This window comes from Pseudorca crassidens, chromosome 6, assembly GCF_039906515.1.
Source record: "Pseudorca crassidens isolate mPseCra1 chromosome 6, mPseCra1.hap1, whole genome shotgun sequence".
Classification (NCBI taxonomy): domain Eukaryota; kingdom Metazoa; phylum Chordata; class Mammalia; order Artiodactyla; family Delphinidae; genus Pseudorca; species Pseudorca crassidens.
Window position 1 is genome coordinate 19,045,453 of NC_090301.1, and position 21,263 is coordinate 19,066,715.

Here is a 21,263-nt window from a genome sequence, read left to right on the forward strand (position 1 = left end):
GAATTTGAAGTAAACAGAAATGGTAACCACCCTCCTTCCGCCCCACCCCCGGCCCCCACCCCCAAATCCTTACTCCAGTGCTTCAGAAATACCCTGTACACTGCATTCCCTGACTCAGGAGCACTTGCTCCCCTTTCTCCAAACAGGGACTGGGTACGTTATCAAGTTAGGGAAAAACTGACATGTTCTGACAAACATCTACTCTACTATACCCTCAAATTTAAACTTTCCCAAAAATCTCATTACTTCCCCCAAATTCCTTATTTAGCTGAATACCTCATACTGTAGGTATGCATTGTTAAGTATGTATGCTGAATTCTTAATAAGCAAGATTTCATTTTCTTTCAAGGCTGAAAGGGAAGTATGACACAGTAGCCTCATTCCTTTCTCAAACCCAGCAACACACACACACACACACACACACACACATACCAGATACTCACAGGTGATGAAAACTTTAAAAGTATAAACATGTTTTAAGCTACTAAGAACACTCTACTTCCATCACTCATTTACTTTCCCCACAGCCCACTCCCCTCCTTCCCATCATGCTGCGGTCCCTTCTCCAGTTACGGGGATGGGAATGGTTGTGCTGTCCATCTGGGGATTCTCAGAAGGCAAAGTATTGAAGCTGGTTCCCAGGGAGTGGCATAGCTCTATCAGGCCTCCACACCTAAGCCTTTGCACCAGAGGATGAGCCGCAACAAAACTGCTTAAGCAGGTGGCTAATTTTCCTAGGAATGCTGCTTCCTGCCCTCGTCACAAGGTTTGACATTTGCACTAGAATATTGCACCCACTCTTGCAGAACAAGAGGGAGTTGGCTTCAAGTCTAGCAGAAGAGATTTAACAGGACTGTCAAGGACCTCTCCTACGGACCTGACTTTGAAGTCCTTACCACTGCACAGAAGTGACCCAGGACTTTGCCATCAAGCTTTCTTCACAACTGTCAACATGGCCTTCACACATCAACTGTGTGGCCTTGAACGCAGTCAGGCCTCTCAGTGATTTTTCCAGGGCTCCCTCCCAACTCACCACAGAACTCCTGGAGCCACAAAGCAGGATATCTCTCCCAAGCTCAAGAATGAAGGCAGAGAAAGCCTGGGGTCAGACCGTGAGCAGAGCATCCTGCCTGATGCGTCAAAGGGAAAACCTGGGTAACTGAGTCAAGGAGCCAGTTGGCTTCTTGTTGGGCCCCGCTGACAGAAAAATGAAATGAAGTAAAGGGATTGTAGGGCTGGGGAGGGGGCGAGCAGCAACCAGGAAGTGCCAGGTTAAGGAGGAGCATCGTTCAAGTGAAAACAACCTTTCTGATCCAAACCCTCCCACCTTGGCTTCCCCCTGGGCCCAGGAGAGAGAGAGAGGCAGAGCTTCTGGCTTAGGTGTTTGTGTCCTGTGAGACCTCCGTACGCACAGTTCACGTGGTCAACATTTATTGAACCCTCACTGTTTACTGAGTCTTGGGGAGGCAGATCCAGTTCAGAGTACAAGGTTTAGTCAGGAGCCTGACTGGAAGCCCATCCTACAGTGGTGGCTGCTCCTGGAACCCACCCTCCAGGCCACCAGAGTCTGCATGCCCTAGCAACCTGTGAGCCAGACCCCGAACACCAGAGAGTGTGAAGGGGGAACCACAGCTCCTTCCACCCTCCCCTTGGATTGCGTCCTTTGATATATGGACCCAGACAGGCAACAGCAAGTGGGATTATCTGGGCTCCTTTACTGCAGCCATGGGAAATTCACAAAGTTCATAAAACCTCTCACCTCACAGGGAGACAAGAGCTGAAGGGGTAACATCCATGAGAGAGAAGTCTAGAAGGTTGAACAAGTAGTGATGTGAGGTCAGAATAGGAAGACCTAGGGCTACTGGCTGGGTGGGTATATGAAAGGAGAAATGGTCTGGAGGTGGGGATGCCCCCAAGACTAGGACAATAGGAAATGGTTCAGCATGTCATGGCCTCTGCCTGCTTATCTACTGAGGAGGTCTGAAGGCTTCTGAAAGTGACTCCTCAGGACAGGGGGTTGGGGAGGCAGGAGGGTGAGACCTGAGGAAATAAGGACCCTCAGAGGAACCTCCTCAATTATACAGAGAGCAAGGGACTTCAGGCCCGAATATGTTCAGTATGTTTTCTCCTCTTGAGCCATAACTCAGTCACTGCACCAAGGCCTAAAACAAACCACACATGGCTCTCTCAAAGTAGAAACCAAACCCTGCTTTATAAGGCTGAGTGGCCATCATTGGCTTCTCCACTGAGATATGAGGTGCCAGCCAGTGAACCTTCCTCACCTTGTTCCCCTCCCCACCACCCCTCCAGTCCGCCAGACACCCCCCTCTACAACTCAACCACTTCAAAAAATACTCTGAGGAGGGGCGAGGTGGAGGGGTGGGAGCTCAGGCTGGCCGGCCAGCCGGTTCCCATGAGGTAGCTAACGCTGGTGCGCCTGGGCAGGGGCTGGTGGAGGCAGGCCCGTCACAGGCTCACAGCAGCCAGGAGGGAGTCACCAGCTGACTGGGAGGTGGAGGAGGCAGAAAGCCTCGAAGTCTGCCCAGAGTACTTGATCAAGGGTAACGTCTGGGTGGAGAGGCTGGGCTCTTTGCTGGTGTCCTCACTGTCCTTTGAGGAACTGGGTTTCCTGGGGAAAGGGGAAAGGCCAGCTTGGGTCTTCGTGGGCTTGGGCATGGTCCCATCTCCAGAGAGTGGTATGCTTCCCTTGGAGGAGCCATGTTTTCTGAAGGGAACAGAGGGAGGAAGAAATGGCTGAGACATTGTGTAGCTGAGACTTTAACCCACGACCTGCTACCTTCAGAGTCTAGAGCAGGCATTCACCGTATTCATTTCAGTATTGCTGAAAGTGGCTGCTTTTGCGGATGAGGCTGTGCTCCAGCTCAGCTTTACTGGGCACACCAAGAGCCACCAGGAAGAAGATACTGTGGCTGCATATTCTGATACTCCCACCAACCCCCAACTGGAGAACGCTGAGCTCATCATACTCTGGGAAGAGAGGGAGGAGGAAAACTCCCCGAATTCACACTCAACACCCTTCCCTTGCCCAGGCAGCACTCACCCCAGCTTGCCAGTCTCTGATTTGGAGAAATCATTGAGCGTCACATCACCCTTTGGGACAGTCAGAATTGATGTCGGGAGAGTCCACTAAAAGCAAAGGAAGCAATGAGGCCAAAGGGCGAGGTAGAGGTCAGGGGAGAGTGTCTGGGTCTTAGGACTCTTTCCCAGCTCTACCTCTGAGTGATCAAAGGGCTCTTCCCTTCCCTACCCTGCAGGAATGGGCCCATATGGGGAGAAGTCTTGGTCCTCTCTTGATTCAGATAAGAAGCTGAGGCTACAAAGCATCTGATCCTTGAAAGAAAGGCATCCAGGGAATCCTGGAGGCAATTATTCCCTTGAAAGGGAAGGGTCCTGAGACACAGAGACCTGCAGAACCTTGGGAAGAAGTGAGAGGGTCTGGACCTACACCCAACCCATGCTGCACTCTTAAGGTGGAAGAGGGAGGGGCCTGAGGTAGGACTGTCCCCCTTCACCCCAATGGCACTACTCACCACTGGAGCAGAATCAGAGATGGATCCTGTGTGGAACCCTTTGTAGCACCAACTCCGAAGCAGATCTACTCCTAGGACAAGATTAACAAGGGTGGGACTTAAGAGGGTGGAACCAACTGGCCTACTCTTCTTGCCACAGAGGCCCACTTCTTGGTCTATTGGGATTTAATCTCTCATTAAACATGGCATGTGGGCAGGGAGGACACATCACCTTTGAGCTTGTTGCCATGGTACTTCTGTTCCCACTGGGTGGTGAGAATGTTGAAATATCGTGGCTGCTCAAAAAAGCGGAGATAGCGAGAAGAGATTCGAGAAGGAAAAATTCGTTCAAATTGACCACGGCGAGAAAACTCATCCTCCATCTCAACCAGAACCCGAACATCATCTGGCGTCAGGACATCCAGCACAGATGAATAGAAGTCCTGTGGCCCAAGGAACAGGGGGGAGAAGGGTATGACAAAGAGTGTAAGCCAGAGGCAGAGAATCAAAAAGCTGGGGGATGGGGAGTACAGCTCTGGGGTCCTAAGGCTCCAGGACCAAAGGACCACCAAGGCAGTCTGGTGGGCCCACTCTGGGCCTCATCTATCCCCAAGTCTGCTGAGCTTATTCGGGGCATGAAGAGACTCTTGGCTGGGGTGAGGGGAGACGGGGGCACAGAGGTTAAGCGATTTGTTGGATGCAGTCAAGATCAGAATCCAGATTTGGCCACAGCCTCGTGTCTGCCACACTTCCACCTGACTCCCTCATCTGCTCGGAGAAAGTCAAGCCTTCCAGGAGCTCAGTGCCCCTCAGGGAAAGAAACCCAAGGGTCTACAGCTCTACAAGAAGGGTGGGCCAGTACAGCACTTTGCTAAGAGGAGTGGTTGTTGAACATGTGATAAGGGCCATCAACTCTCTCCGGAATGACATACATTCCAACAAATCCCTGCACATCAGGGGATGTAGGAAACCCTGCCCTAGAGGGAAGAAAAACTGCTTGCCTTGGGGCTCCACAGGTTTGGAGGGCTTGCCTTGGGGCTCCACAGGTTTGGAGGGCTTGCCTTGGGGCTCCACCAGGGAAGCTTTCTACTAGCACTGGGGTGAAGGCAATTTCCTACCTGATCAGGAATTTTCTGGGTCAGGTAATAGGCTTTCTTCATCTTCTGTGCAGTGAAGTACTCTGGGGCCATTCGACATCTGTCCCTGGGGGAGCTGGGCAGGCTAAGGCAGAGGGTGGAAAGCGGGCAAAGGGTAAGGTCAGCAGCTTCACATCCTGAGGACATGTAGAGAGAGGGTTCAGCCCAGGAAGACACCCTTCTCAAGAGAAGACAAAGAAGGATGGACAGAAGTTCGTTACGTGAGTAAATCAGACTGCAGTGCACTGCATTCCGGTAGCCTGAGACTCAAAGATGAAGTACCATGTAAGAACTAAAAGAGTAAAAAGCACCCTCTTTAAGTTGTATTTAAATGATAAAAAAAAGGAGGACCATGGAACAATCACTGTATATATTTCAGTTTAGCTTAATTTAGTGAACACTTACTATAATAAATATCCAGCTTGGCCCTACTGGCTATGTGATCCTGGACAAATTCCCTGACCTCCCTGCACCTCAGTTTCATCACCCACATTACAACAATTACTGCTAAGAGAGACACAAAGATGGCCTCCAAGAAGCTCACAGGATGGCATGTGTCAAATGACAAATAACTATAGCACAGAGCCAAATATAAGTCTACAAGGTACAGTGGGGAAAGCAAGTTTTGTTACCAAAAACTTGAGCTCCCTTTCCTCAAGAGTGGTTCTGAGTGCTTTGTGGGGTGTGGAGGAGAGAGCCCACATTGAGCTGGTTTCATGAAGATGCTGCCTTCAGCTAGGCTTTGATGGATGGGTGAGGTTGAAACAGGGAGGTCTTGCTGAGTGGAAGGAGGAAGAAACCCCATGAGCAGAGGAGGGGACACCACAGGGGAAAAATGAGAAGCAGTGAACATTTCAGAGAGGAGACTAGACTAACTGATCCTTAAGGATTCTTCCAGCCTTGAGGTTCTATGAGCAATCCAGTTTGTCAGAGCACAGGAGCTGGGAAGAGGAATTAAGGGAGGGGTGCCTGGGAAAAAGAGGCTGGGGCCTTGAATGTCTGCTTGAGGAATTTTTTTTTTTTTGGCTGTGCCGCATGGCTGGTGGGATCGTAGTTCCCCGACCAGGGACTGAACCCAGGCCCTCAGCAGTGAAAGCGTGGAGTCTTAACCACTAGACTGCCAGGGAATCCCCTGCCTGAGGAATTTAAAGCTGATCCCCCAGGCTCTGTGGGGATTCCTGGGCAGGGGAGCAATTAAGCAAACAGGCTTTTAGGGGCACTGACATGGCAGTGGTGTGTGAGTAGATTGCAGGGGCAGACCGAGCAGTAAGGGAGATCAAGCAGGAGGGAACACCCAGACACCACCCCTTTCCAGAGTCCCTATGGGGCTGCTCATGCTGCCAGCCGAGCTGCAGACAAGCACGGAGGCCGACCTGGCGGTGGAGCTGCTGGAGCTGCTGGAGCTGGAAGCGATATCCTCTGCGCTGGGCAGAACAAAGCCCGCCAGGTTCAGAAGGTCACGGATCATCTGGCCTTTGATGCTGATGTCCAGTGGAGAGCTGGAGTGGAGGCTTCAGGGAAAGGATGCAAAGAGTGGTAAAAGCAGATGCCAAAACTGTTTCCAGTCCCAAGTCCCAGTCAATGCCAGCCCCATTTACATCCAAACTCATGAGCGCCATCACGGGGGTCTTCTTGCCCCACGGATAGTGAATAACCTCACACAGGGTGGTTCCTGCCCATGACCTTGCTAGGGAAAAGCAGGCAGTAGGCATCAAGTTTAAAAGAGTAACTTTTAACAATCTGTCTCCAATGTCAGGGAACCCTGAGATAACGGCAAAGAATAAGGGAATGCGTAAACAGACCATGAAGGGAAAACACATATTCTAGTGAAGGAAAGGTTTTCCCAAAGTCAGCAAGACTGGAGCAGAAACAGGATCTTGAGGACACAGAAAGGCTTCTACTGCGAGTGTCCTGAGAATACCTACCTTGGGGAGATGTTGACTTCCAGGACCCAGGGCTTGAGGTTCTCATCGAGCATGATGTCGAAACCGAAGAGCTCGTGGCAGCTGTAGGGCCGCCGCACGTACATCTTCAGCAGGCTGGTCACATAGGGTTCTGACCTAGTCACAGGGAGGAGAAAGTATTCAGCTCAGCTCCTCCCAAAGGCTCTACCTAGAGCTGCCCTGCCAATGGAGTGGCTCAGAGACAGGAGGACAGAAGCAACCCAGGAAAAGAAGCTCTCAAGAGATGTCTGTGATCTGGAGCCAGCTTCTGGGGATGAAGTTCAGTAGAAGAGCAGAATTTAAGTCTATCCATTCCTTCCTAAACCCTGTCCTCAGAAACGGAACTTTTGACAGCATGGTCAAAAGTCTGGAGCACAGCAGGGTGGAGGCCCATAAGAAAAGGGGGGTTTCAGTGGCAGGCCCCACACCCAGGGTGGCAGTGTGACTCACGAGATGATCGTTTTGACAACAACGTCCTTTATCTTCTCCCAGATGGCATCACTGTTGACTCCCTTCTGGCTCAGGTAGCTCCATAAAGCCTTCAGCGCCCTGTAAGGCAGGAGAGGAGGAGGGAGAATTTAGGGTTGTAGTCTATGAATGAGCAATGAAGAAAAGAGAAAGGAAAAGGAATGAGAGGCCCAAAGGTATCTTCTTCATATATCTTCTTTTGATGTTTTGAATTAAGACAGAAATGAGTTGGATGCAAACAGACCAATTCTGAATTGCCAAGTGTTTATATAATCTCTGGGTCTTATATTAATCCTCCACTCACCACCCCCCCGAAACCTCCCCAAACCCCAGAACCCTGTGCTCCTCTAGACCTCCACTTGATGGGGACACTGTCTGGGTACCATTTGTGGCCCTGGCAGGCCGTTTCGTCTTCGTTGGCCTGGTACTCGGCATTCTTTTTATTGACACTGTAGTTGGTCAGGTGCATGAACTTGTTGCCAAGGCTCTTCATGGAAGGGGAATACCTGGAAGTGAGAGGAAAGGCAGAGGATAACGGTCCAAACATTTCCCCACATCCTGAGGAGGCAAAGGACAAGTGGACAGATCTTTTCAGATGCACAAGGGTCTGAGAAGTACACCTACTGGTAAGATTTCCAAAACACCACAGATAAACTCATCTCCCAATTTATCCCACCTCAGTCCTGCAGGAAGACCCTCCCTATTCAGTGAAGCAGAGGACCTCCTTATTTCCCCTTCCACATATAACTGTGATTTATAATAACAAATATACATATTGGTCTCTGCCCCCAGCCCCTGACACAGAGCTCCTAAAACCTTTGTAAATTCCTAAGTGGTAAGAGTACAAGGAGCAGCTTTGTTCTCAGATTTGGTCTTTGACCCCAGTTCCCGACACAGAGCTCCTGAAACTCATAATTTCCCGGGTGATAGGAGCGTCTTCTGTTCTAATGAGGCGACATTGGGTAAGCTCCTGGATGGCTTCTGGATGAGGGACAGTCACTGGAAAGACCAAGCCATGATTAGACAGTTGCAAGTTTCAACTCCCCCCACTCAACTCCCATTCTCTTAAAAAGGGAGAAGGGCTGAAAATGGAGTTAATGATCGATCATGCCTAAGTGATGAAGCCTCCATAAAAATCCCCAAAATATGAGGTTCAGAGAGCTTCTGGGTGGGTAAACCTCTGGAGGTGCTGCGAGAGCAGCCAGCCCAGAGAGGGCATAGAAGCTCTGTGCCTCTTCCTACGTACCTTGCCCTGTGCATCTCTTCCATCTGGCTGTTCTTCTGTACCCTTTATCACAACCATCTTTCATAAATCAGTAAACATAAGTAAACTGTTTTCCTGAGTTGAGTGAGCTGCTCTAGCAAATTAATCAAATTGATACCCCTCAGCCCCGGCCCCAAGGAGGGGGTCATGGGAATCTCTGATTTATACCAATTGGTCAGAAACACATGCGGCACCCTGCACTTGCAACTGGCATCTGAGGTGGTGTAGAGAGGGGCAGCCTGATGAGACTGAGTCCTTAACCTGTGGGATCTGATGCTATCTCCAGGTAGACAGTGTCAGAATTGAGTTCAATTGTAGGACACTCACCTGGTGTTGTGTAGAACTGCTTCGTGTGGCGGAAAAAACCCCACACATTTGGTGACCAGAAGTGTCAGAAGTGAAGTGTAGTAAAGGAGACACACAGGAGAAAAGGAAGACTAGGTTTTCCCAAAGGCACCCTACCTTCTCCTTTGCTAACAAAAACTACCAAAATATTGGTTATTTTCCTGTTTGGTGTCCTCTGGCTTCCCTCCCTGGAGCGAAAGCAAATCCCCAAAGCTGTCAGCATGAGGCCTCACCACTACCACATACTTGCAACTGGCAAAGCGGACGAGTCCATCTGAAAAGAGGTAAATCCGTAGAGGATCATAGGAGGTGACGTAAACATAGATTCGCAGATCGAACTTGCTGCCGCTGATGAGGTAGGGTTTGTGGAGATACCTACACAGGGAAAGGCCAGCTTCAGGGACAGGACAGATGAGATAGGGCTTGGTAGGTAACTGAGCCATGGCAAAAGCCAGCTAACGGTCTCCAGGACAAAGACCTTTAAACAGCTGGCTGAGGAAGTTTTTTGGCTGGGAGGACAAAGGACAAAATAACATCATGAAAAGGGAACCTCCAGGCTGAGAAGATGGGAAACGGGGAGCGGGATCTGAGCTGGAGACCGGCTCACCTCTGTACCAGAAGGGGTCTTCGCTTGGGGAGCTGACTCCACTTGTGAATGACCTGGATGCCAATGCCTCGAGCAGATGCCGGCTAGAGGTCAAGGGGAGAGGAGAGGAGCTGTTTACCTGGCCAGACACTCCGCTGTTCCCACTCTCAGGCCCTGGCCTGCCACCTGCCGTGATCCACTCACTGGTTTAACAATCCACTTTTGGCGGCTGCTGCTCTCCCAGGCTTTGCGCAGAAGCTTGGCATCCTGGGGCAGGATGAAGGACTGGGGGAAGAAACTGAACTCCTTCTTGCCAAACCGGCTCTGCATGCGGGACAGGTTCCGCCACAGTCGGTCCTTTCGCCCAATCTGGAATGAACCTGGGAAGTGGTTTAGCTACAGAAGGGACAAAGGGTGAGAGTAGGGACAGAGAGAGTCCAGGTGAGGCCACAAGGAAGACAGCAAGGTTCACTACACCATTTCAACATTCAAGGTCCTGTTCTGTCTGATTATCACCGTCTAAAGGTCCTTAAGTATTCAGCTGCTGAGCGTTCACCAAAAAATGATTAAAACACAAACACAACAAAACAGAGTGCCCTTTAGGAGTCAACAGTTCACGACATAAAATAGTAACTAAGACAGACATAATATTCACCTTAAGAGCAAAGAAAAAGCTGTTAAGTCTTTTTCCATGCCTGTAGGACAAAGACAGGAAACTACCTGGCTTTCCTGGGGAAAAGGGACTATTCATTCCAGCACGAGAACAAAGTCCTCTTTACACGTATTCAGCTTGGAGGAATGGAGGCAATGCGCAGCGGTTACAGGAGAAACATAGTAAACTGAAAACTGCCACTGCCTCTCAAGACACTAGAGGGAAAAGTGTCTTTTAGAGGCTGCAACGATCTAAGACACCGCAGCTGAACTACGACTAGACATGCGTGATCTGCTGGGGGCTCACCCTGCACCTGCCTCCTACACTTCCTACACTCCCCTATGAACCCTCCTGACTTCTCCATGGTCATCCTCCTCTTCCCCCACTTCCAATACCAGCCTCCTCCTGCCCAATCCAGAGTCCAGGGGAAGAATGGCTCAGAAAGGGCCCCTACCTTCTGATGCTCCTGAATGGATCGGAAACTAGGAGACTTCATGTGGTGACCCCAGCAGCCCAGCCAGTCATCATTCCCTACAGAAGGCACATCAGGAAGTCAGTCCTGCTTGCAGCTCAGTCCCTGGGACAGACAGAGTCTCAGAGGCCCCAGAAGTACCACTGGGCCTGGGCATAGCTCCCAGCCCCGGTTTTCTAAGAGTTGCCATGGAGCTGTCCTACATGAGGCCCTGGGGTCAGGACTAGAACAATGGGCCTCTGTCTTCCAATTTTGAGGAACAGACTCCAGCCCAGAGGGATTTCAGACCTATGTCCTCCTATGAAGTTGGAAACTTCAGGACAGGGTGCCCACATAACAGGAGGTATCTAGGGCTCCGTTCCTGCCCAAAGCCCATCTGTTGGGGCAGCAGACAGGCTCGAAGTAAGGCAAGCGACTCACTCTTGCTGATTTTGAAGTGGGACCGTCCAATGGTCTGCTTGACAATGTTGGGGGTCACTGTGCTCATCTTCCACCGGAGCAGCTTCCTCTGCTCCCAGGGAAGTTTCTCCACTGGGGGAAAGCAGGGAGGTGGGGGGAGAGTGTGGAGAAGAGCAGGAAAGTCATGGTGAGAAGAGGTAAAAGATGGCACTGTTGCTCAGCCTTCCCTGGGTAGGCAAGTCACTAAGTATTGTCCCATATCAGAGTTTGAAAGGAGCACACTTTGGGGAAGAAAGGAGGCTGCACAGGAATGAGGAAAACAGAGAGGAGAGGCGGTTGAAAGGGGAAAGACACAGGTTAGAGGGCAAGAATGATCATGAAATTATGGGGCTGAGAGGGTCAGCCAAAGGATGGACAAGATAAAGATCCCCCACCAGACTGGTGAGCCAGGCGGGGAACCAAGCACCAATACAGGCATTCTGGAAAGCCCCTTCCACCCTATTGCCACCCCCTCCCAACTTCGCTAGCATCCTTCTCCTGGGGGTTCTTCTGGGCTGACACTTGGCCAGGTTTACCTCTCTCATCCGGAGTGCCAAAATAGATGGTAGGGGGCACGTTGGGAAAGAGACTGTAGATGAGGGCTGGTCGGACAACTTTCTCTTTGGAAAGGGGTTTGGTCAGAATCTCCGTACAGTTCCTAAGATGAAAAACAGAAATGTGGTAGAGAAAGGGAAAGCCACAGCCCTGAGTGCTGTTACTATTACATATTTCTTCCAGGGCACTATCTTTTACACTTTGATTCTACAAAAACAAGTGCTCAATAATCATTTTGCAAATATTAATCCATAAGGTGCTACGGCTAACCTATACACAGTCACACCATTAAAAATCACCTAAAGACAAAGTTTTCCAACACTTCATTCTATGAGACAACTCCAAAATTTCCTATGACAAGCCACAGGCTGAGGAGGTTCCTGAAAAGACTGGTTCTCAGAGAGCAGGTAATGAGTTTGAGTGGATACTAGTAGAGGAATATACTACACTAAGACTAAGAGAAATAACAAGGAGAGAAAAAGAATGATATGGGTAACTAAAAAGGAGGAAAAGCAGAAAAGGTAGAAAAGAACTAAGAAGAGATATAGAGATTTTTAAAAAGAAAAGGGGGAAAAAGGCAACAGAAGAAAAGAAGTAGTGCTACTCCTAACTCATTTTAAATTTATCTGAAAATATATGGTTGATTAATGCTCTTCTCTGTTTTAAAAATGATTCGTTAACATCTTATTTTTACATAACAATGTGGTAACACATGTCTGGGAATCTGCGGCAGTGGGCCATGGGGTCCCTACTGTTATTCCAACAATGTCTTGGCCAAGGCTAGCTCAAGGAGTCTCAAAATAGTGAAAACCTCAACTATCTATTGACAGACCCAGACCATTTCTTCAAACAGCATTGAAAGTGGAGAGAGTAGTTATTACTCTCTATACTGAGCTATATGATCCACAAATATTTTTTAAGATTAATTTTTAGCTTATAAAGAGCCACTCTACTTGTTGTTTTCTTTTTTTTTACGCGGGCCTCTCACTGTTGTGGCCTCTCCCATTGCGGAGCACAGGCTCCGGACGCGCAGGCTCAGCGGCCATGGCTCACGGGCCCAGCCGCTCCATGGCATGTGGGATCTTCCCGGACCGGGGCACGAACCCGTGTCCCCTGCATCAGCAGGCGGACTCTCAACCTCTGCGCCACCAGGGAAGCCCTCTACTTGTTATTTTGCAGCACGACAGAAATAGGCACTGTATGTAAAACACTTCAGTGTTTCAAACCTTAGAGATTTTTAGTGCATTTTATTGGGTCAAGTTAAATATTAATTCCTAATTAAATAAATCCAATTAATTCAACTCTATTCCTCATTTCCAAAGTATTTTACTTTAAAGGCTTTCCATTTACTGAGTATCAGAATTTAAGATTGTTGAAAATCAAGGAGAATGAGTTAATGTTTAAAAACAAAGACAAGATAGGAATGCAAAATGGTGCAGCCACTCTGGAAAACAGTTCTGGCAGTTTCTTAAAAAACTAAACATGCAGGATTTCCCTGGCAGTCCAGTGGTTAAGACTCTGTGCTCCCACTGCAGGGGGCTCAGGTTCAATCCCTGGTCGGGGAACTAAGATCCCACATGCTGTGTGGCACAGCCAAAAAAGAAAAAAATCAAACTAAAGAAACTAAACATGCAATTACCATAGAACCCAGCAATTACACTCCTGGGCACTTATCTCAGAGAGGTAAAGACTTATGTTCACTCAAAAATATGTACACAGTTGTTTAGAGCAGCTTTACTCGTAATAGTCAAAAATTGGAAACAAACAAAATATCCTTCAGCAGGTGGCTGGTTAATCAAACTGTGGTCCATTGATACCGTGGAACACTACTCAGCAATATAAAGGAATGAACTATGGATACACGCAACAACCTAGATGAATTTGCAAAGAATATGCTGAGTAAAAAAAGCTAATCTCAAAAGGCTATATATGGCTACCATTCCATTTGTATAACATTCTTGAAATAACAAAACTATCAGTTGCTGGGGGTTAAGAAGGGGATGGGAGTAGGAAGGAAGGAAGTGTGCTCTCAGGACAACAGGAGGGATTCTTGCAGTGACGGAAATGTTTACATTTTCACTAATGTTAATGTCTTGATTGTACTAAATTGTACTACAGTTTGCAAGATGTTACACAGGAGGGACTTCCCTGGTGGCACAGTGGTTAAGAATCCGCCTGCCAATGCAGGGGACATGGGTTCGAGCCCTGGTCTGGGAAGATCCCACATGCCACGGAGCAACTAAGCCCCTGCGCCACAACTACTGAGCCTGTGCTCTAGAGCCCGCAAGCCACAACTACTGAGCTCGTGCACCACAACTACTAAAGCCCATGCACCTACAGCCCGGGCTCTGCAACGAGGGAAGCCACTGCAATGAGAAGCCCACGCACCTCAACAAAGAGTAGCCTGGCTCGCCGCAACTAGAGAAAGCCCGTGGGCAGCAATGAAGACCCAATGCAGCCAAAATAAAAAAAAGGATGTTACCACAGGGGGAAACTGAGTAAAGAATTCAGGAAATCTCTGTATTATTTCTTAAAACTGCATGGAAATCTACAAATGTCTCAAAAGTTTTATTAAAAAAATAAATATCTTTGTTAGCTGCCTCTCAAGAGTACTGAACTTAACCTCAATGGGTCTGGCTTCTGGTTTAGCAGTGCTAGAAACCTTGACCTTGCAAATAGTTACTCAACTTCTCTCCTCAATTTTCATGTCTGAAAAAAAGAGGCTGGACTTGATGACTACCATCTCTAAATTTACACAATTCTTAGAAAAAAAAATATGGAACAGGAAATGTAATAAACTATTGCTGAATAGAGAAGCAGAGGTAGTGATTTCAATGATCTTTCTGTGACTGCAAAACTTTCTATAATAAATATATAAATCTTTCATAATTGGGAAAAAATAAGATTTTGCAATCCAAAAATATTTCTGATTTTAGTCAAAATGCAAAGTAGTTTAGAATTCATCAACCTCCATTTGCTTGAACTCATGTTTTAAGCTTCATATAGACTGTATATTTTGTAGAAGTTAAATTAATTAATGAGCAAATAATTAACAAACACTTTTGTGAATTTTATCTTATAAATCAGAAAGGTTAAATAAAGGGCTGTTCAGCTGCCTTGAAGTAGGCCTGAACACAAACCTAGATCGCCCTTAAGTGTGGAAAAGGGGTTCCAAGTCAATTAAATGTTAAATATATTTCTCTTCTGGATAGTGGAGGTGCTTAGTCAACATCCAATATATATGACCAGGAGTAGTTTTGCTTTTCTGAAAGAACAATGGGTTAGGCTTAAAGTAACAGAACTTATGCACCAGATTCAGGATACCTATGATAGGATTTCTACTAATCTTCACAGAAAGTCCCAATTTGTCTCTCCACTTTCCAAACAACTCTCTCCACCTCATTAGTTTGGGACTCTAAAACTAGTACGGCCGCTGCACCATGTGAATGTGCACCATCACATTCAGAGATGCAGCCTGCCTTGTCCATACTAATCTTAGGTGAGGCTAACTTTTCCTCTTAGCTTCATCTAAGGCACAACTGACACAAAGGAAAGCAACCAGAATCTGGGTGCTCCACATGCTAGGCAAGCCTCAACACATATGGCCAGATTTTAATTAAAATTAGAATAGAAATTTTGCTTTTTTTACATTTTCAGTAGAAATTATTTTTTAAAAGAAAAAAACTTTAATGTTTAGTACTTTGTGAGGGTTCTTTTTCTTTTCTTTTTTTAAAAATTTATTTTATTTATTTATTTTTGGCTGCATTGGGTCTTTGTTGCTGCGTGTGGGCTTTCTCTAGTTGCAGAGAGCGGGGGCTACTCTTCATTGAGGTGCATGGCCTTCTCATTGTGGTGGCTTCTCTTGTTGCAGAGCACGGGCTCTAGGGTGCACGGGCTTCAGTAGTTGCAGCACGTGGGCTCGGTAGTTGTGGCCTACTTGCTCTGTGGCATGTGGGATCTTCCTGGACCAGGGCTCGAACCCACGTCCCCTGCACTGGCAGGCGGACTCTTAACCACTGTGCCACCAGGGAAGCCCATGAAGGTTCTTTTTAATATCTAATAATAATTAATGAAGACAGAGCTTCATATTGAGACAAGGTTGGAAGTGATGAGGGAAACAAGGAAGATTATATTGAAGAATGTTAACTTTCTACCCAGAAAGTTGATCTATATGATCCTTAAGCAAGTTCTAAAACTCTTTAGCACAATGACATGTCCTCATTTACAGTAATTTCCTCTTAGTCCTGCATTCCTTCCTCTCCCTGGACTCCCCATCTCAGTTATACAGCATTCTACAACTATCTGTTTTACAAAAGAAGGGTCTACATTAAGAGACTGACTTGTTGGTTCCCTAGTTAGAGATGGGTATCACTCAGATTCCACAAAGGGCAGCCAACAAAATAATCTAGATTAAAGCTAGCGAATTTTAAATTCAATTTCTTATTACTAAGGTCAACATCAGTCTTATAAAACTAACCTCTGAAGGGAGCAGAAGAGCATTGCAAAAAGCTCCAGTTAGCAGTATACCTATCTCAGAACTGTTTCTGCCTGTGCGACATACTCATAATGCAAGGTGGCAATTACCCTCAAGTGGGTAGCCTAACTAAGAATCTACCTCAAACAATATGGGTCTTCATTAATTAGTTATTAATTTTCTAAATACTTCTTGAAATTATTTGCTTTTTACCTGAACAATTTCTTGAAGCCTAAAGACCAAACTGCAGCCTAAGAAACTTGGTACTGTTTTTAAGCCCCACTGATAAAATATGCTTCTGTTCCCTTCCACTGTTTCCTGTTTAAAAACGAAAGTCCTAATGTAAAAATTTGGTAAAAATGAGTTAGGGTTAACAGGGCCATTAATTAATGACTTAGGTGATTAATCTCTTTATAATCTTAAAGAGACGGAAAATGGGCCTCTACCAACGATCTGCACAGCCAGCACTCACCGAGAGATCACTGCTACTGACTCGCTGGGGGAAACAGCACTGCATGAGGAGCACTCTGAGTCTCCTGCGGGTGAAAAGCAGAGAAGTCCCAGCTAGGAGAGGCTGCCACACAAAGTCACCAAGCCCAGGCAGCTCTTCCTCAGACATCTTGGCTCAGCCTTCTTACAGAGCCACAAGCACCCGCTGCTGCCTTGCATGGCGCCCCCGAAGCTCGACAGCAGCAGGGAGAAGGCAAGACTCGGGGGATGGGGGACTAGAGAGCAAGTCCCCCAAAAGCCACTACTACCCTTAGACCCCCAAGGCGAATGATGAATGTAGGTGACAAAGTGAGTTAAGGATCTGGTACACAATTGTTAGTCCCCTTCCCTAGCGGTGGTGACCCATGCCCAGTTGGAGGTGAGAGGGTCCCCTACTCACCCTCCTCCTCTTCATTCTCATCATGGTTGCAGCAGTCTTCCAAACCATCTATTAGCTCTTCTTCCAGATCTTCAGCTTCAACCTGGTCTAGCTGGAGGTCAGTAGCTGAACTATAAGAAAGAATCATGCCCCCGGCCCAGCCAACTCCATAAGAGCGGTCACAGTTGGATTCTCATTCCTTAATCATCTCCCAATGTTCGTCTCTTCCCCAGTCACCAATCTGCTGGCCCTTGCCTGGGCCTTACAACTATTCCTCTTGTCCTCAGAGCTTAGGTCTAGCCATAGTTCCTCAACCCTACATCCCCTATTCTGCAGAGAGGCACTATGTCTTCCATCTTCTTTGACGTCCCTCATGGCATATAAAAACAAAATTCTGAATACAAAACACCATCAATCAATGTGTGGTAATAGACATCAAAGGTCCCTAGACTTCTCTCTGGGAACTCAGAACAAGGCCTTGGTGGACCACGGTTCCAGAGAAGTAACAAGGCACAAGAGAAGAAGCCAAGTATGTGTATGCCCTAACTCTGAAACGGCTGTCATACCAGGACTGACTGAGAATCTGATTTGGTTTGGAATTAAGTAGAGAAATCACAGTTTGCAACACATGATGTTTGGAATTCTTATTTTTCCCTGGTTATAACCTAAAGCAAGGCTTAGCAAACTCTTCCTCTAAAGGACAAGACAGTAAATATTTTGTTTTGTGGGCCATTCAGTCTGTCGCAACTACTCAACCCTACGGTTATAACAAAAAAGCAGCCACAGACAGTAGTAAATGAAGGAGTAAGGCTGCATTTCAATAAAACCTTATTTATAAAAGCAGGCAGAGGGTGGGATTTGGCCTGCAAAGTGTAGCTTGCTGACCTCTGCTCTAAAGTGAAAACCAAACTTCTACAGCAGTTAAGAAACAAAACCAACCTCCAGAGACAGACGGTCAGTGTCACCAAACATGTATACATTCTACTGCTTTAAATGAACCAAAAACTTTCTCCGACTTACCCAATATCCCTAGCAGGTGAGTCCAGCTTCCTGGCTTCCTTAGGCTCCTCCCTCTCAAGCTTGCCCAGATGGATGGAAGAGAGGCGGGTGGCCACCTCGGCCACGCCAAGGGGCTGAGGGGGAGAAGGCAGAGCTGGAGTTTTGTCTTCTCCAAGAGGTGGGGAGTTGATTGCAGATCCACAGGCAGGGCTGCAGCTGAGCCCACTGGCGTGTGAGGCAAGGAGGTGAATACTGATGTGTTTGGTACAGAAGACTGTACTGTCCAGCTCCATGGTGTCCGAGGCTCCAGGGAGGACGCTACTGTCTGCTCCAGCGTTCTCCTGAGGGAGCTGCTGGCCTACCACAGCTGGTTTCCACCACCTGTTCCTGTTGAGGACATCCCACTGCAAGCTGGGGTTCATGAAATAAGACTGTTCAAAATGGTAGCCTTGCCTTGGCTTCTTCTCAAAGCCTCTTGCAGTCAACTTCCTCACAGCCTCAGTGAACCGAACCTCCTTAGTCAGATTCTGGGAAACAGAGTCCCCATCCAGGCCACAGGGATGTGGCTCTGCCCCTGTGGCTAAGTTACTCCAGTTGTAGTGGGGAGAGGCAGCACTGGTGGTGGAAGCGTCTAAGGAACTGGGGGTAGACAGGGTGCTGTGGGAAGGGTCATCATCTAGGACAGTGCCACTGCTCTTGGGCACCTTGTGCTCAACAGGCTGGAGTGCACAGTCTCCAGTGCCCCCTGATTGATGCCAGGAGACAAGCTGGACCTTCGGTGAGGATACTGGCTTCAGGCCTTCTGTGGCCTGCAATAAAGGCACTTTAGTGCTATTTGGCCGCATGAAGGAGTTGTTATTTAGCATGGGTTTGTAGGAAGAGGAAGAAGAGGAGAGTGGAGACGGGGTCTTCCCTGAGATGGCAGAGGCCAGGCTCTTCCCTGAAGGATTTTCCCCAGCCGCTCCCAGTGAGAGGTATGGTTCTGTGGATGAGGATGCCATGGGGGAGACCTTGGAAGAAGTGGCCTTATTGGCAGTGAGTCTGATAGGGAGTCTCTTCTGAGGGAGAGAAAGAGGTCTTTTTTCTGACAGGCTTGAATGCAAGCAGAAAGACTCCAGCTGCTGGTATGGTCTGTGGCCGTAGTTGGAGTGGCGGTAGAGCAGGGTGCTGCTGAACAGGTCCGGGAGGGAGTGCAGGTAACAGGAGTTGCTGTGGCCTGCAATGACAGCCGTGCTCCCGGAGCTACATAAAGTGCTGGGGCAAAAGAAGTATGTGGGCTGCGGTGGGACACCCAAGAGGCCTGGGCCCAACCCTGCTGAAAGTGTTCCCACGTGCTTCTTCTCCACCTTCCAGATTGGCTTCACCTGCTGATGACCCTGAGCCCAGACTTTGCCCTCAGAGGGTTTCTCAGGTGGCGGGGTAGGCACTGTGCCTGAGGGCCCACTCGGCTTAAAGCTGTTTCCCCGGCCAATAGTGTAGTGCTCTGTTCTTGCTGAGGCCATGAGGAGCCCACATCACGGCCACGTGGCCTCATGGCCCAGCTCAGGTAAGGAACCTCGTACTTCCAGCAGTAGCAGCCGCATCCTTGAGGTCCGTCAGCCTGGAGGGCAGAGAGACAACTGGGAATGTTACAGTCCTAGAAGGACAGACACAATGCTACAGTGGTGCCCAGGCAAGGAAGAGCCCCACCTCAGCACTTCTTGGGCAACCAGTCTTGGTCATCAATTGGGGCCCTGGGAGAAGAACACCAGATCCTTAGGGTGTTTTCAGTGGACTTCCTGCTGCCCTCATGCAACCAAAGCTGGCTCCATCAAGGACTGGGACACTAAGGTGCCACCAGTGTAAGTCTGTTCACATGTTCCCACCCTCTCACTCAGAGAGCTCTTTCGTCTCTCTCCAAAGAAAAAATCACCTTTCTGTCTCATCACCCACAACTTTACACAAGTGGCTTCCTTCCCTCACCTGACACGAGTGTGCCTAGGAATGAGGCAAGTCTGGGTGTGGCAGAGAAACCAGCTAATACCTTCCTCCTCATCAACCAATTCTGAATGGTCAAAGATCATTTGAGAAGCATATTTTACATCTACTGCTCCCTCACCAATTCTCAGCTGCCCCGGATGTGGTCTGCTTTTCACAGTTAAATGTGACAAGTTCAGGTAAGAGCAGAGATTTCTCCTGCTGACCTCTGGAGTGCATCCTGGAGCTGAGACAGTAATTTCGTCTCTTCAAGTGTCTTGCCAACTATATAGGCTTAAATTCCAACCAACGTGTTGGTGGGAAAGAGAAGAAACAAGATGGAACTAGACACCAACATTCTTTATATTTAAGGTGACTTTATTTCCAGCAGCCACAATGGGACAGGAAAGGTCAGGGAGTAGAATACAGAGGCGAGAAGAGGAGAGAAACTTTCTTTATTCCAAATCCCAGCCTTCAGTTTGAGCTGATTTGGGGGAAGGAGAACGTGTCTCTTACATTTCCTCATTGAATCTTTCCTCTAAAGCAAAACCTCTGAACCAGCCTGTAGTTCTGGGTTCCCAACAGTCAGTTTAGTATGGTCTCTTGCTTTCTAAGCCAAATTCACAAAATATTCTGCAGTTTTCACACCTGCAGGGAAAGGTGGGTCTGCTTTCACGACAGCATCCAGGGGAAAAATAATGCAAGACCCTTTTATAAGAAGTCATTCATCTGGGATAATTCTAAATGAAATCCTGGCATCTTCATCAAGTGTTTTCAGAGTGGCTAGAGGGAAGGAATTAGCAGAGAATTTTTTTGCTCAAGTTTCATTTGAGACACAAATGGGAAGAGGACTTTGTATTTTGATAGGAGAATTCCTGTCTACAGCTACAGGAACTGTTGGTGTTGTCTACCAACAAAAAGCCTGCAGAAGCCACATGATGTCGCCCTCTTTTCCTGAAAAGGCTGACCTATGTGGATTCTTTCTCAAGGAGAGTACCAAAAAATCACTGCCAATATTCAAAATGATAGTGGGCAAAAGACAGCATAAGGGCTAAAACCAGATATGATGCCAGTAACCGCAAATTAAGGTAACAGAAAATAGACCTCCACCAAGTCCAAACTATGGAAATACTGTGCGGGGGACAGTTATACTCTGCACTTATGGTAGAGAAGCACACACAAAGGGAAGGGTCAAATCCTGCCAGTGATTTTTTAAGACCACACACCTGAGTGTGTGTCATGTACACTCAACAGACTCACGTCCCAATTCACGTAGTCGTCTTTCAGGAATCTACATCTTTCCCCACCGATGCAGCACAACAGATTCACCAAAGTGATGGCAAAAAGGGCTAAGGAAACAAGATTTCAGGCTGGTGCTCCCTGAATATCACCCAACTTGTGGCTCGTCACGTGCATCCTCCTATCTCAGACCTTCATGTCTCTACAAGTATCGCTCCCTAGAAGCCTTTCCTTCTCTTCCACCAGACAAAAAATAAACAGCTCAAATATCACTTTCACCAGGCAGCCTTTCTGGACTCCCCAGTTCAAATAGGATGCCTCATCTCTGTGCTCGCCAC

General features: G+C 47.8%; 1 protein-coding gene across 1 annotated transcript in view; it reads right to left on the reverse strand.

Moving 5' to 3' along the window:
- Nucleotides 1-451: 451 nt before the first annotated feature.
- The window catches only part of TTLL4 (tubulin tyrosine ligase like 4), a 39,789-nt gene continuing 18,977 nt past the window's right edge, over nt 452-21,263 (reverse strand). The window contains exons 2-19 of the mRNA XM_067740554.1: nt 17,752-19,330; nt 16,753-16,862; nt 16,336-16,399; nt 11,371-11,492; nt 10,817-10,927; nt 10,379-10,455; nt 9,477-9,668; nt 9,294-9,376; nt 8,933-9,061; nt 7,461-7,583; nt 7,060-7,158; nt 6,592-6,726; nt 6,040-6,177; nt 4,649-4,751; nt 3,763-3,973; nt 3,552-3,622; nt 3,062-3,147; nt 452-2,725 (exon numbers count right to left, since the gene is read on the reverse strand). Coding sequence (XP_067596655.1) covers nt 2,467-2,725; nt 3,062-3,147; nt 3,552-3,622; nt 3,763-3,973; nt 4,649-4,751; nt 6,040-6,177; nt 6,592-6,726; nt 7,060-7,158; nt 7,461-7,583; nt 8,933-9,061; nt 9,294-9,376; nt 9,477-9,668; nt 10,379-10,455; nt 10,817-10,927; nt 11,371-11,492; nt 16,336-16,399; nt 16,753-16,862; nt 17,752-19,232 — 3,594 coding nt within the window. The 5' untranslated portion in view covers nt 19,233-19,330 and the 3' untranslated portion in view covers nt 452-2,466. The remainder of the gene's footprint in view (nt 2,726-3,061; nt 3,148-3,551; nt 3,623-3,762; nt 3,974-4,648; nt 4,752-6,039; nt 6,178-6,591; nt 6,727-7,059; nt 7,159-7,460; nt 7,584-8,932; nt 9,062-9,293; nt 9,377-9,476; nt 9,669-10,378; nt 10,456-10,816; nt 10,928-11,370; nt 11,493-16,335; nt 16,400-16,752; nt 16,863-17,751; nt 19,331-21,263) is intronic.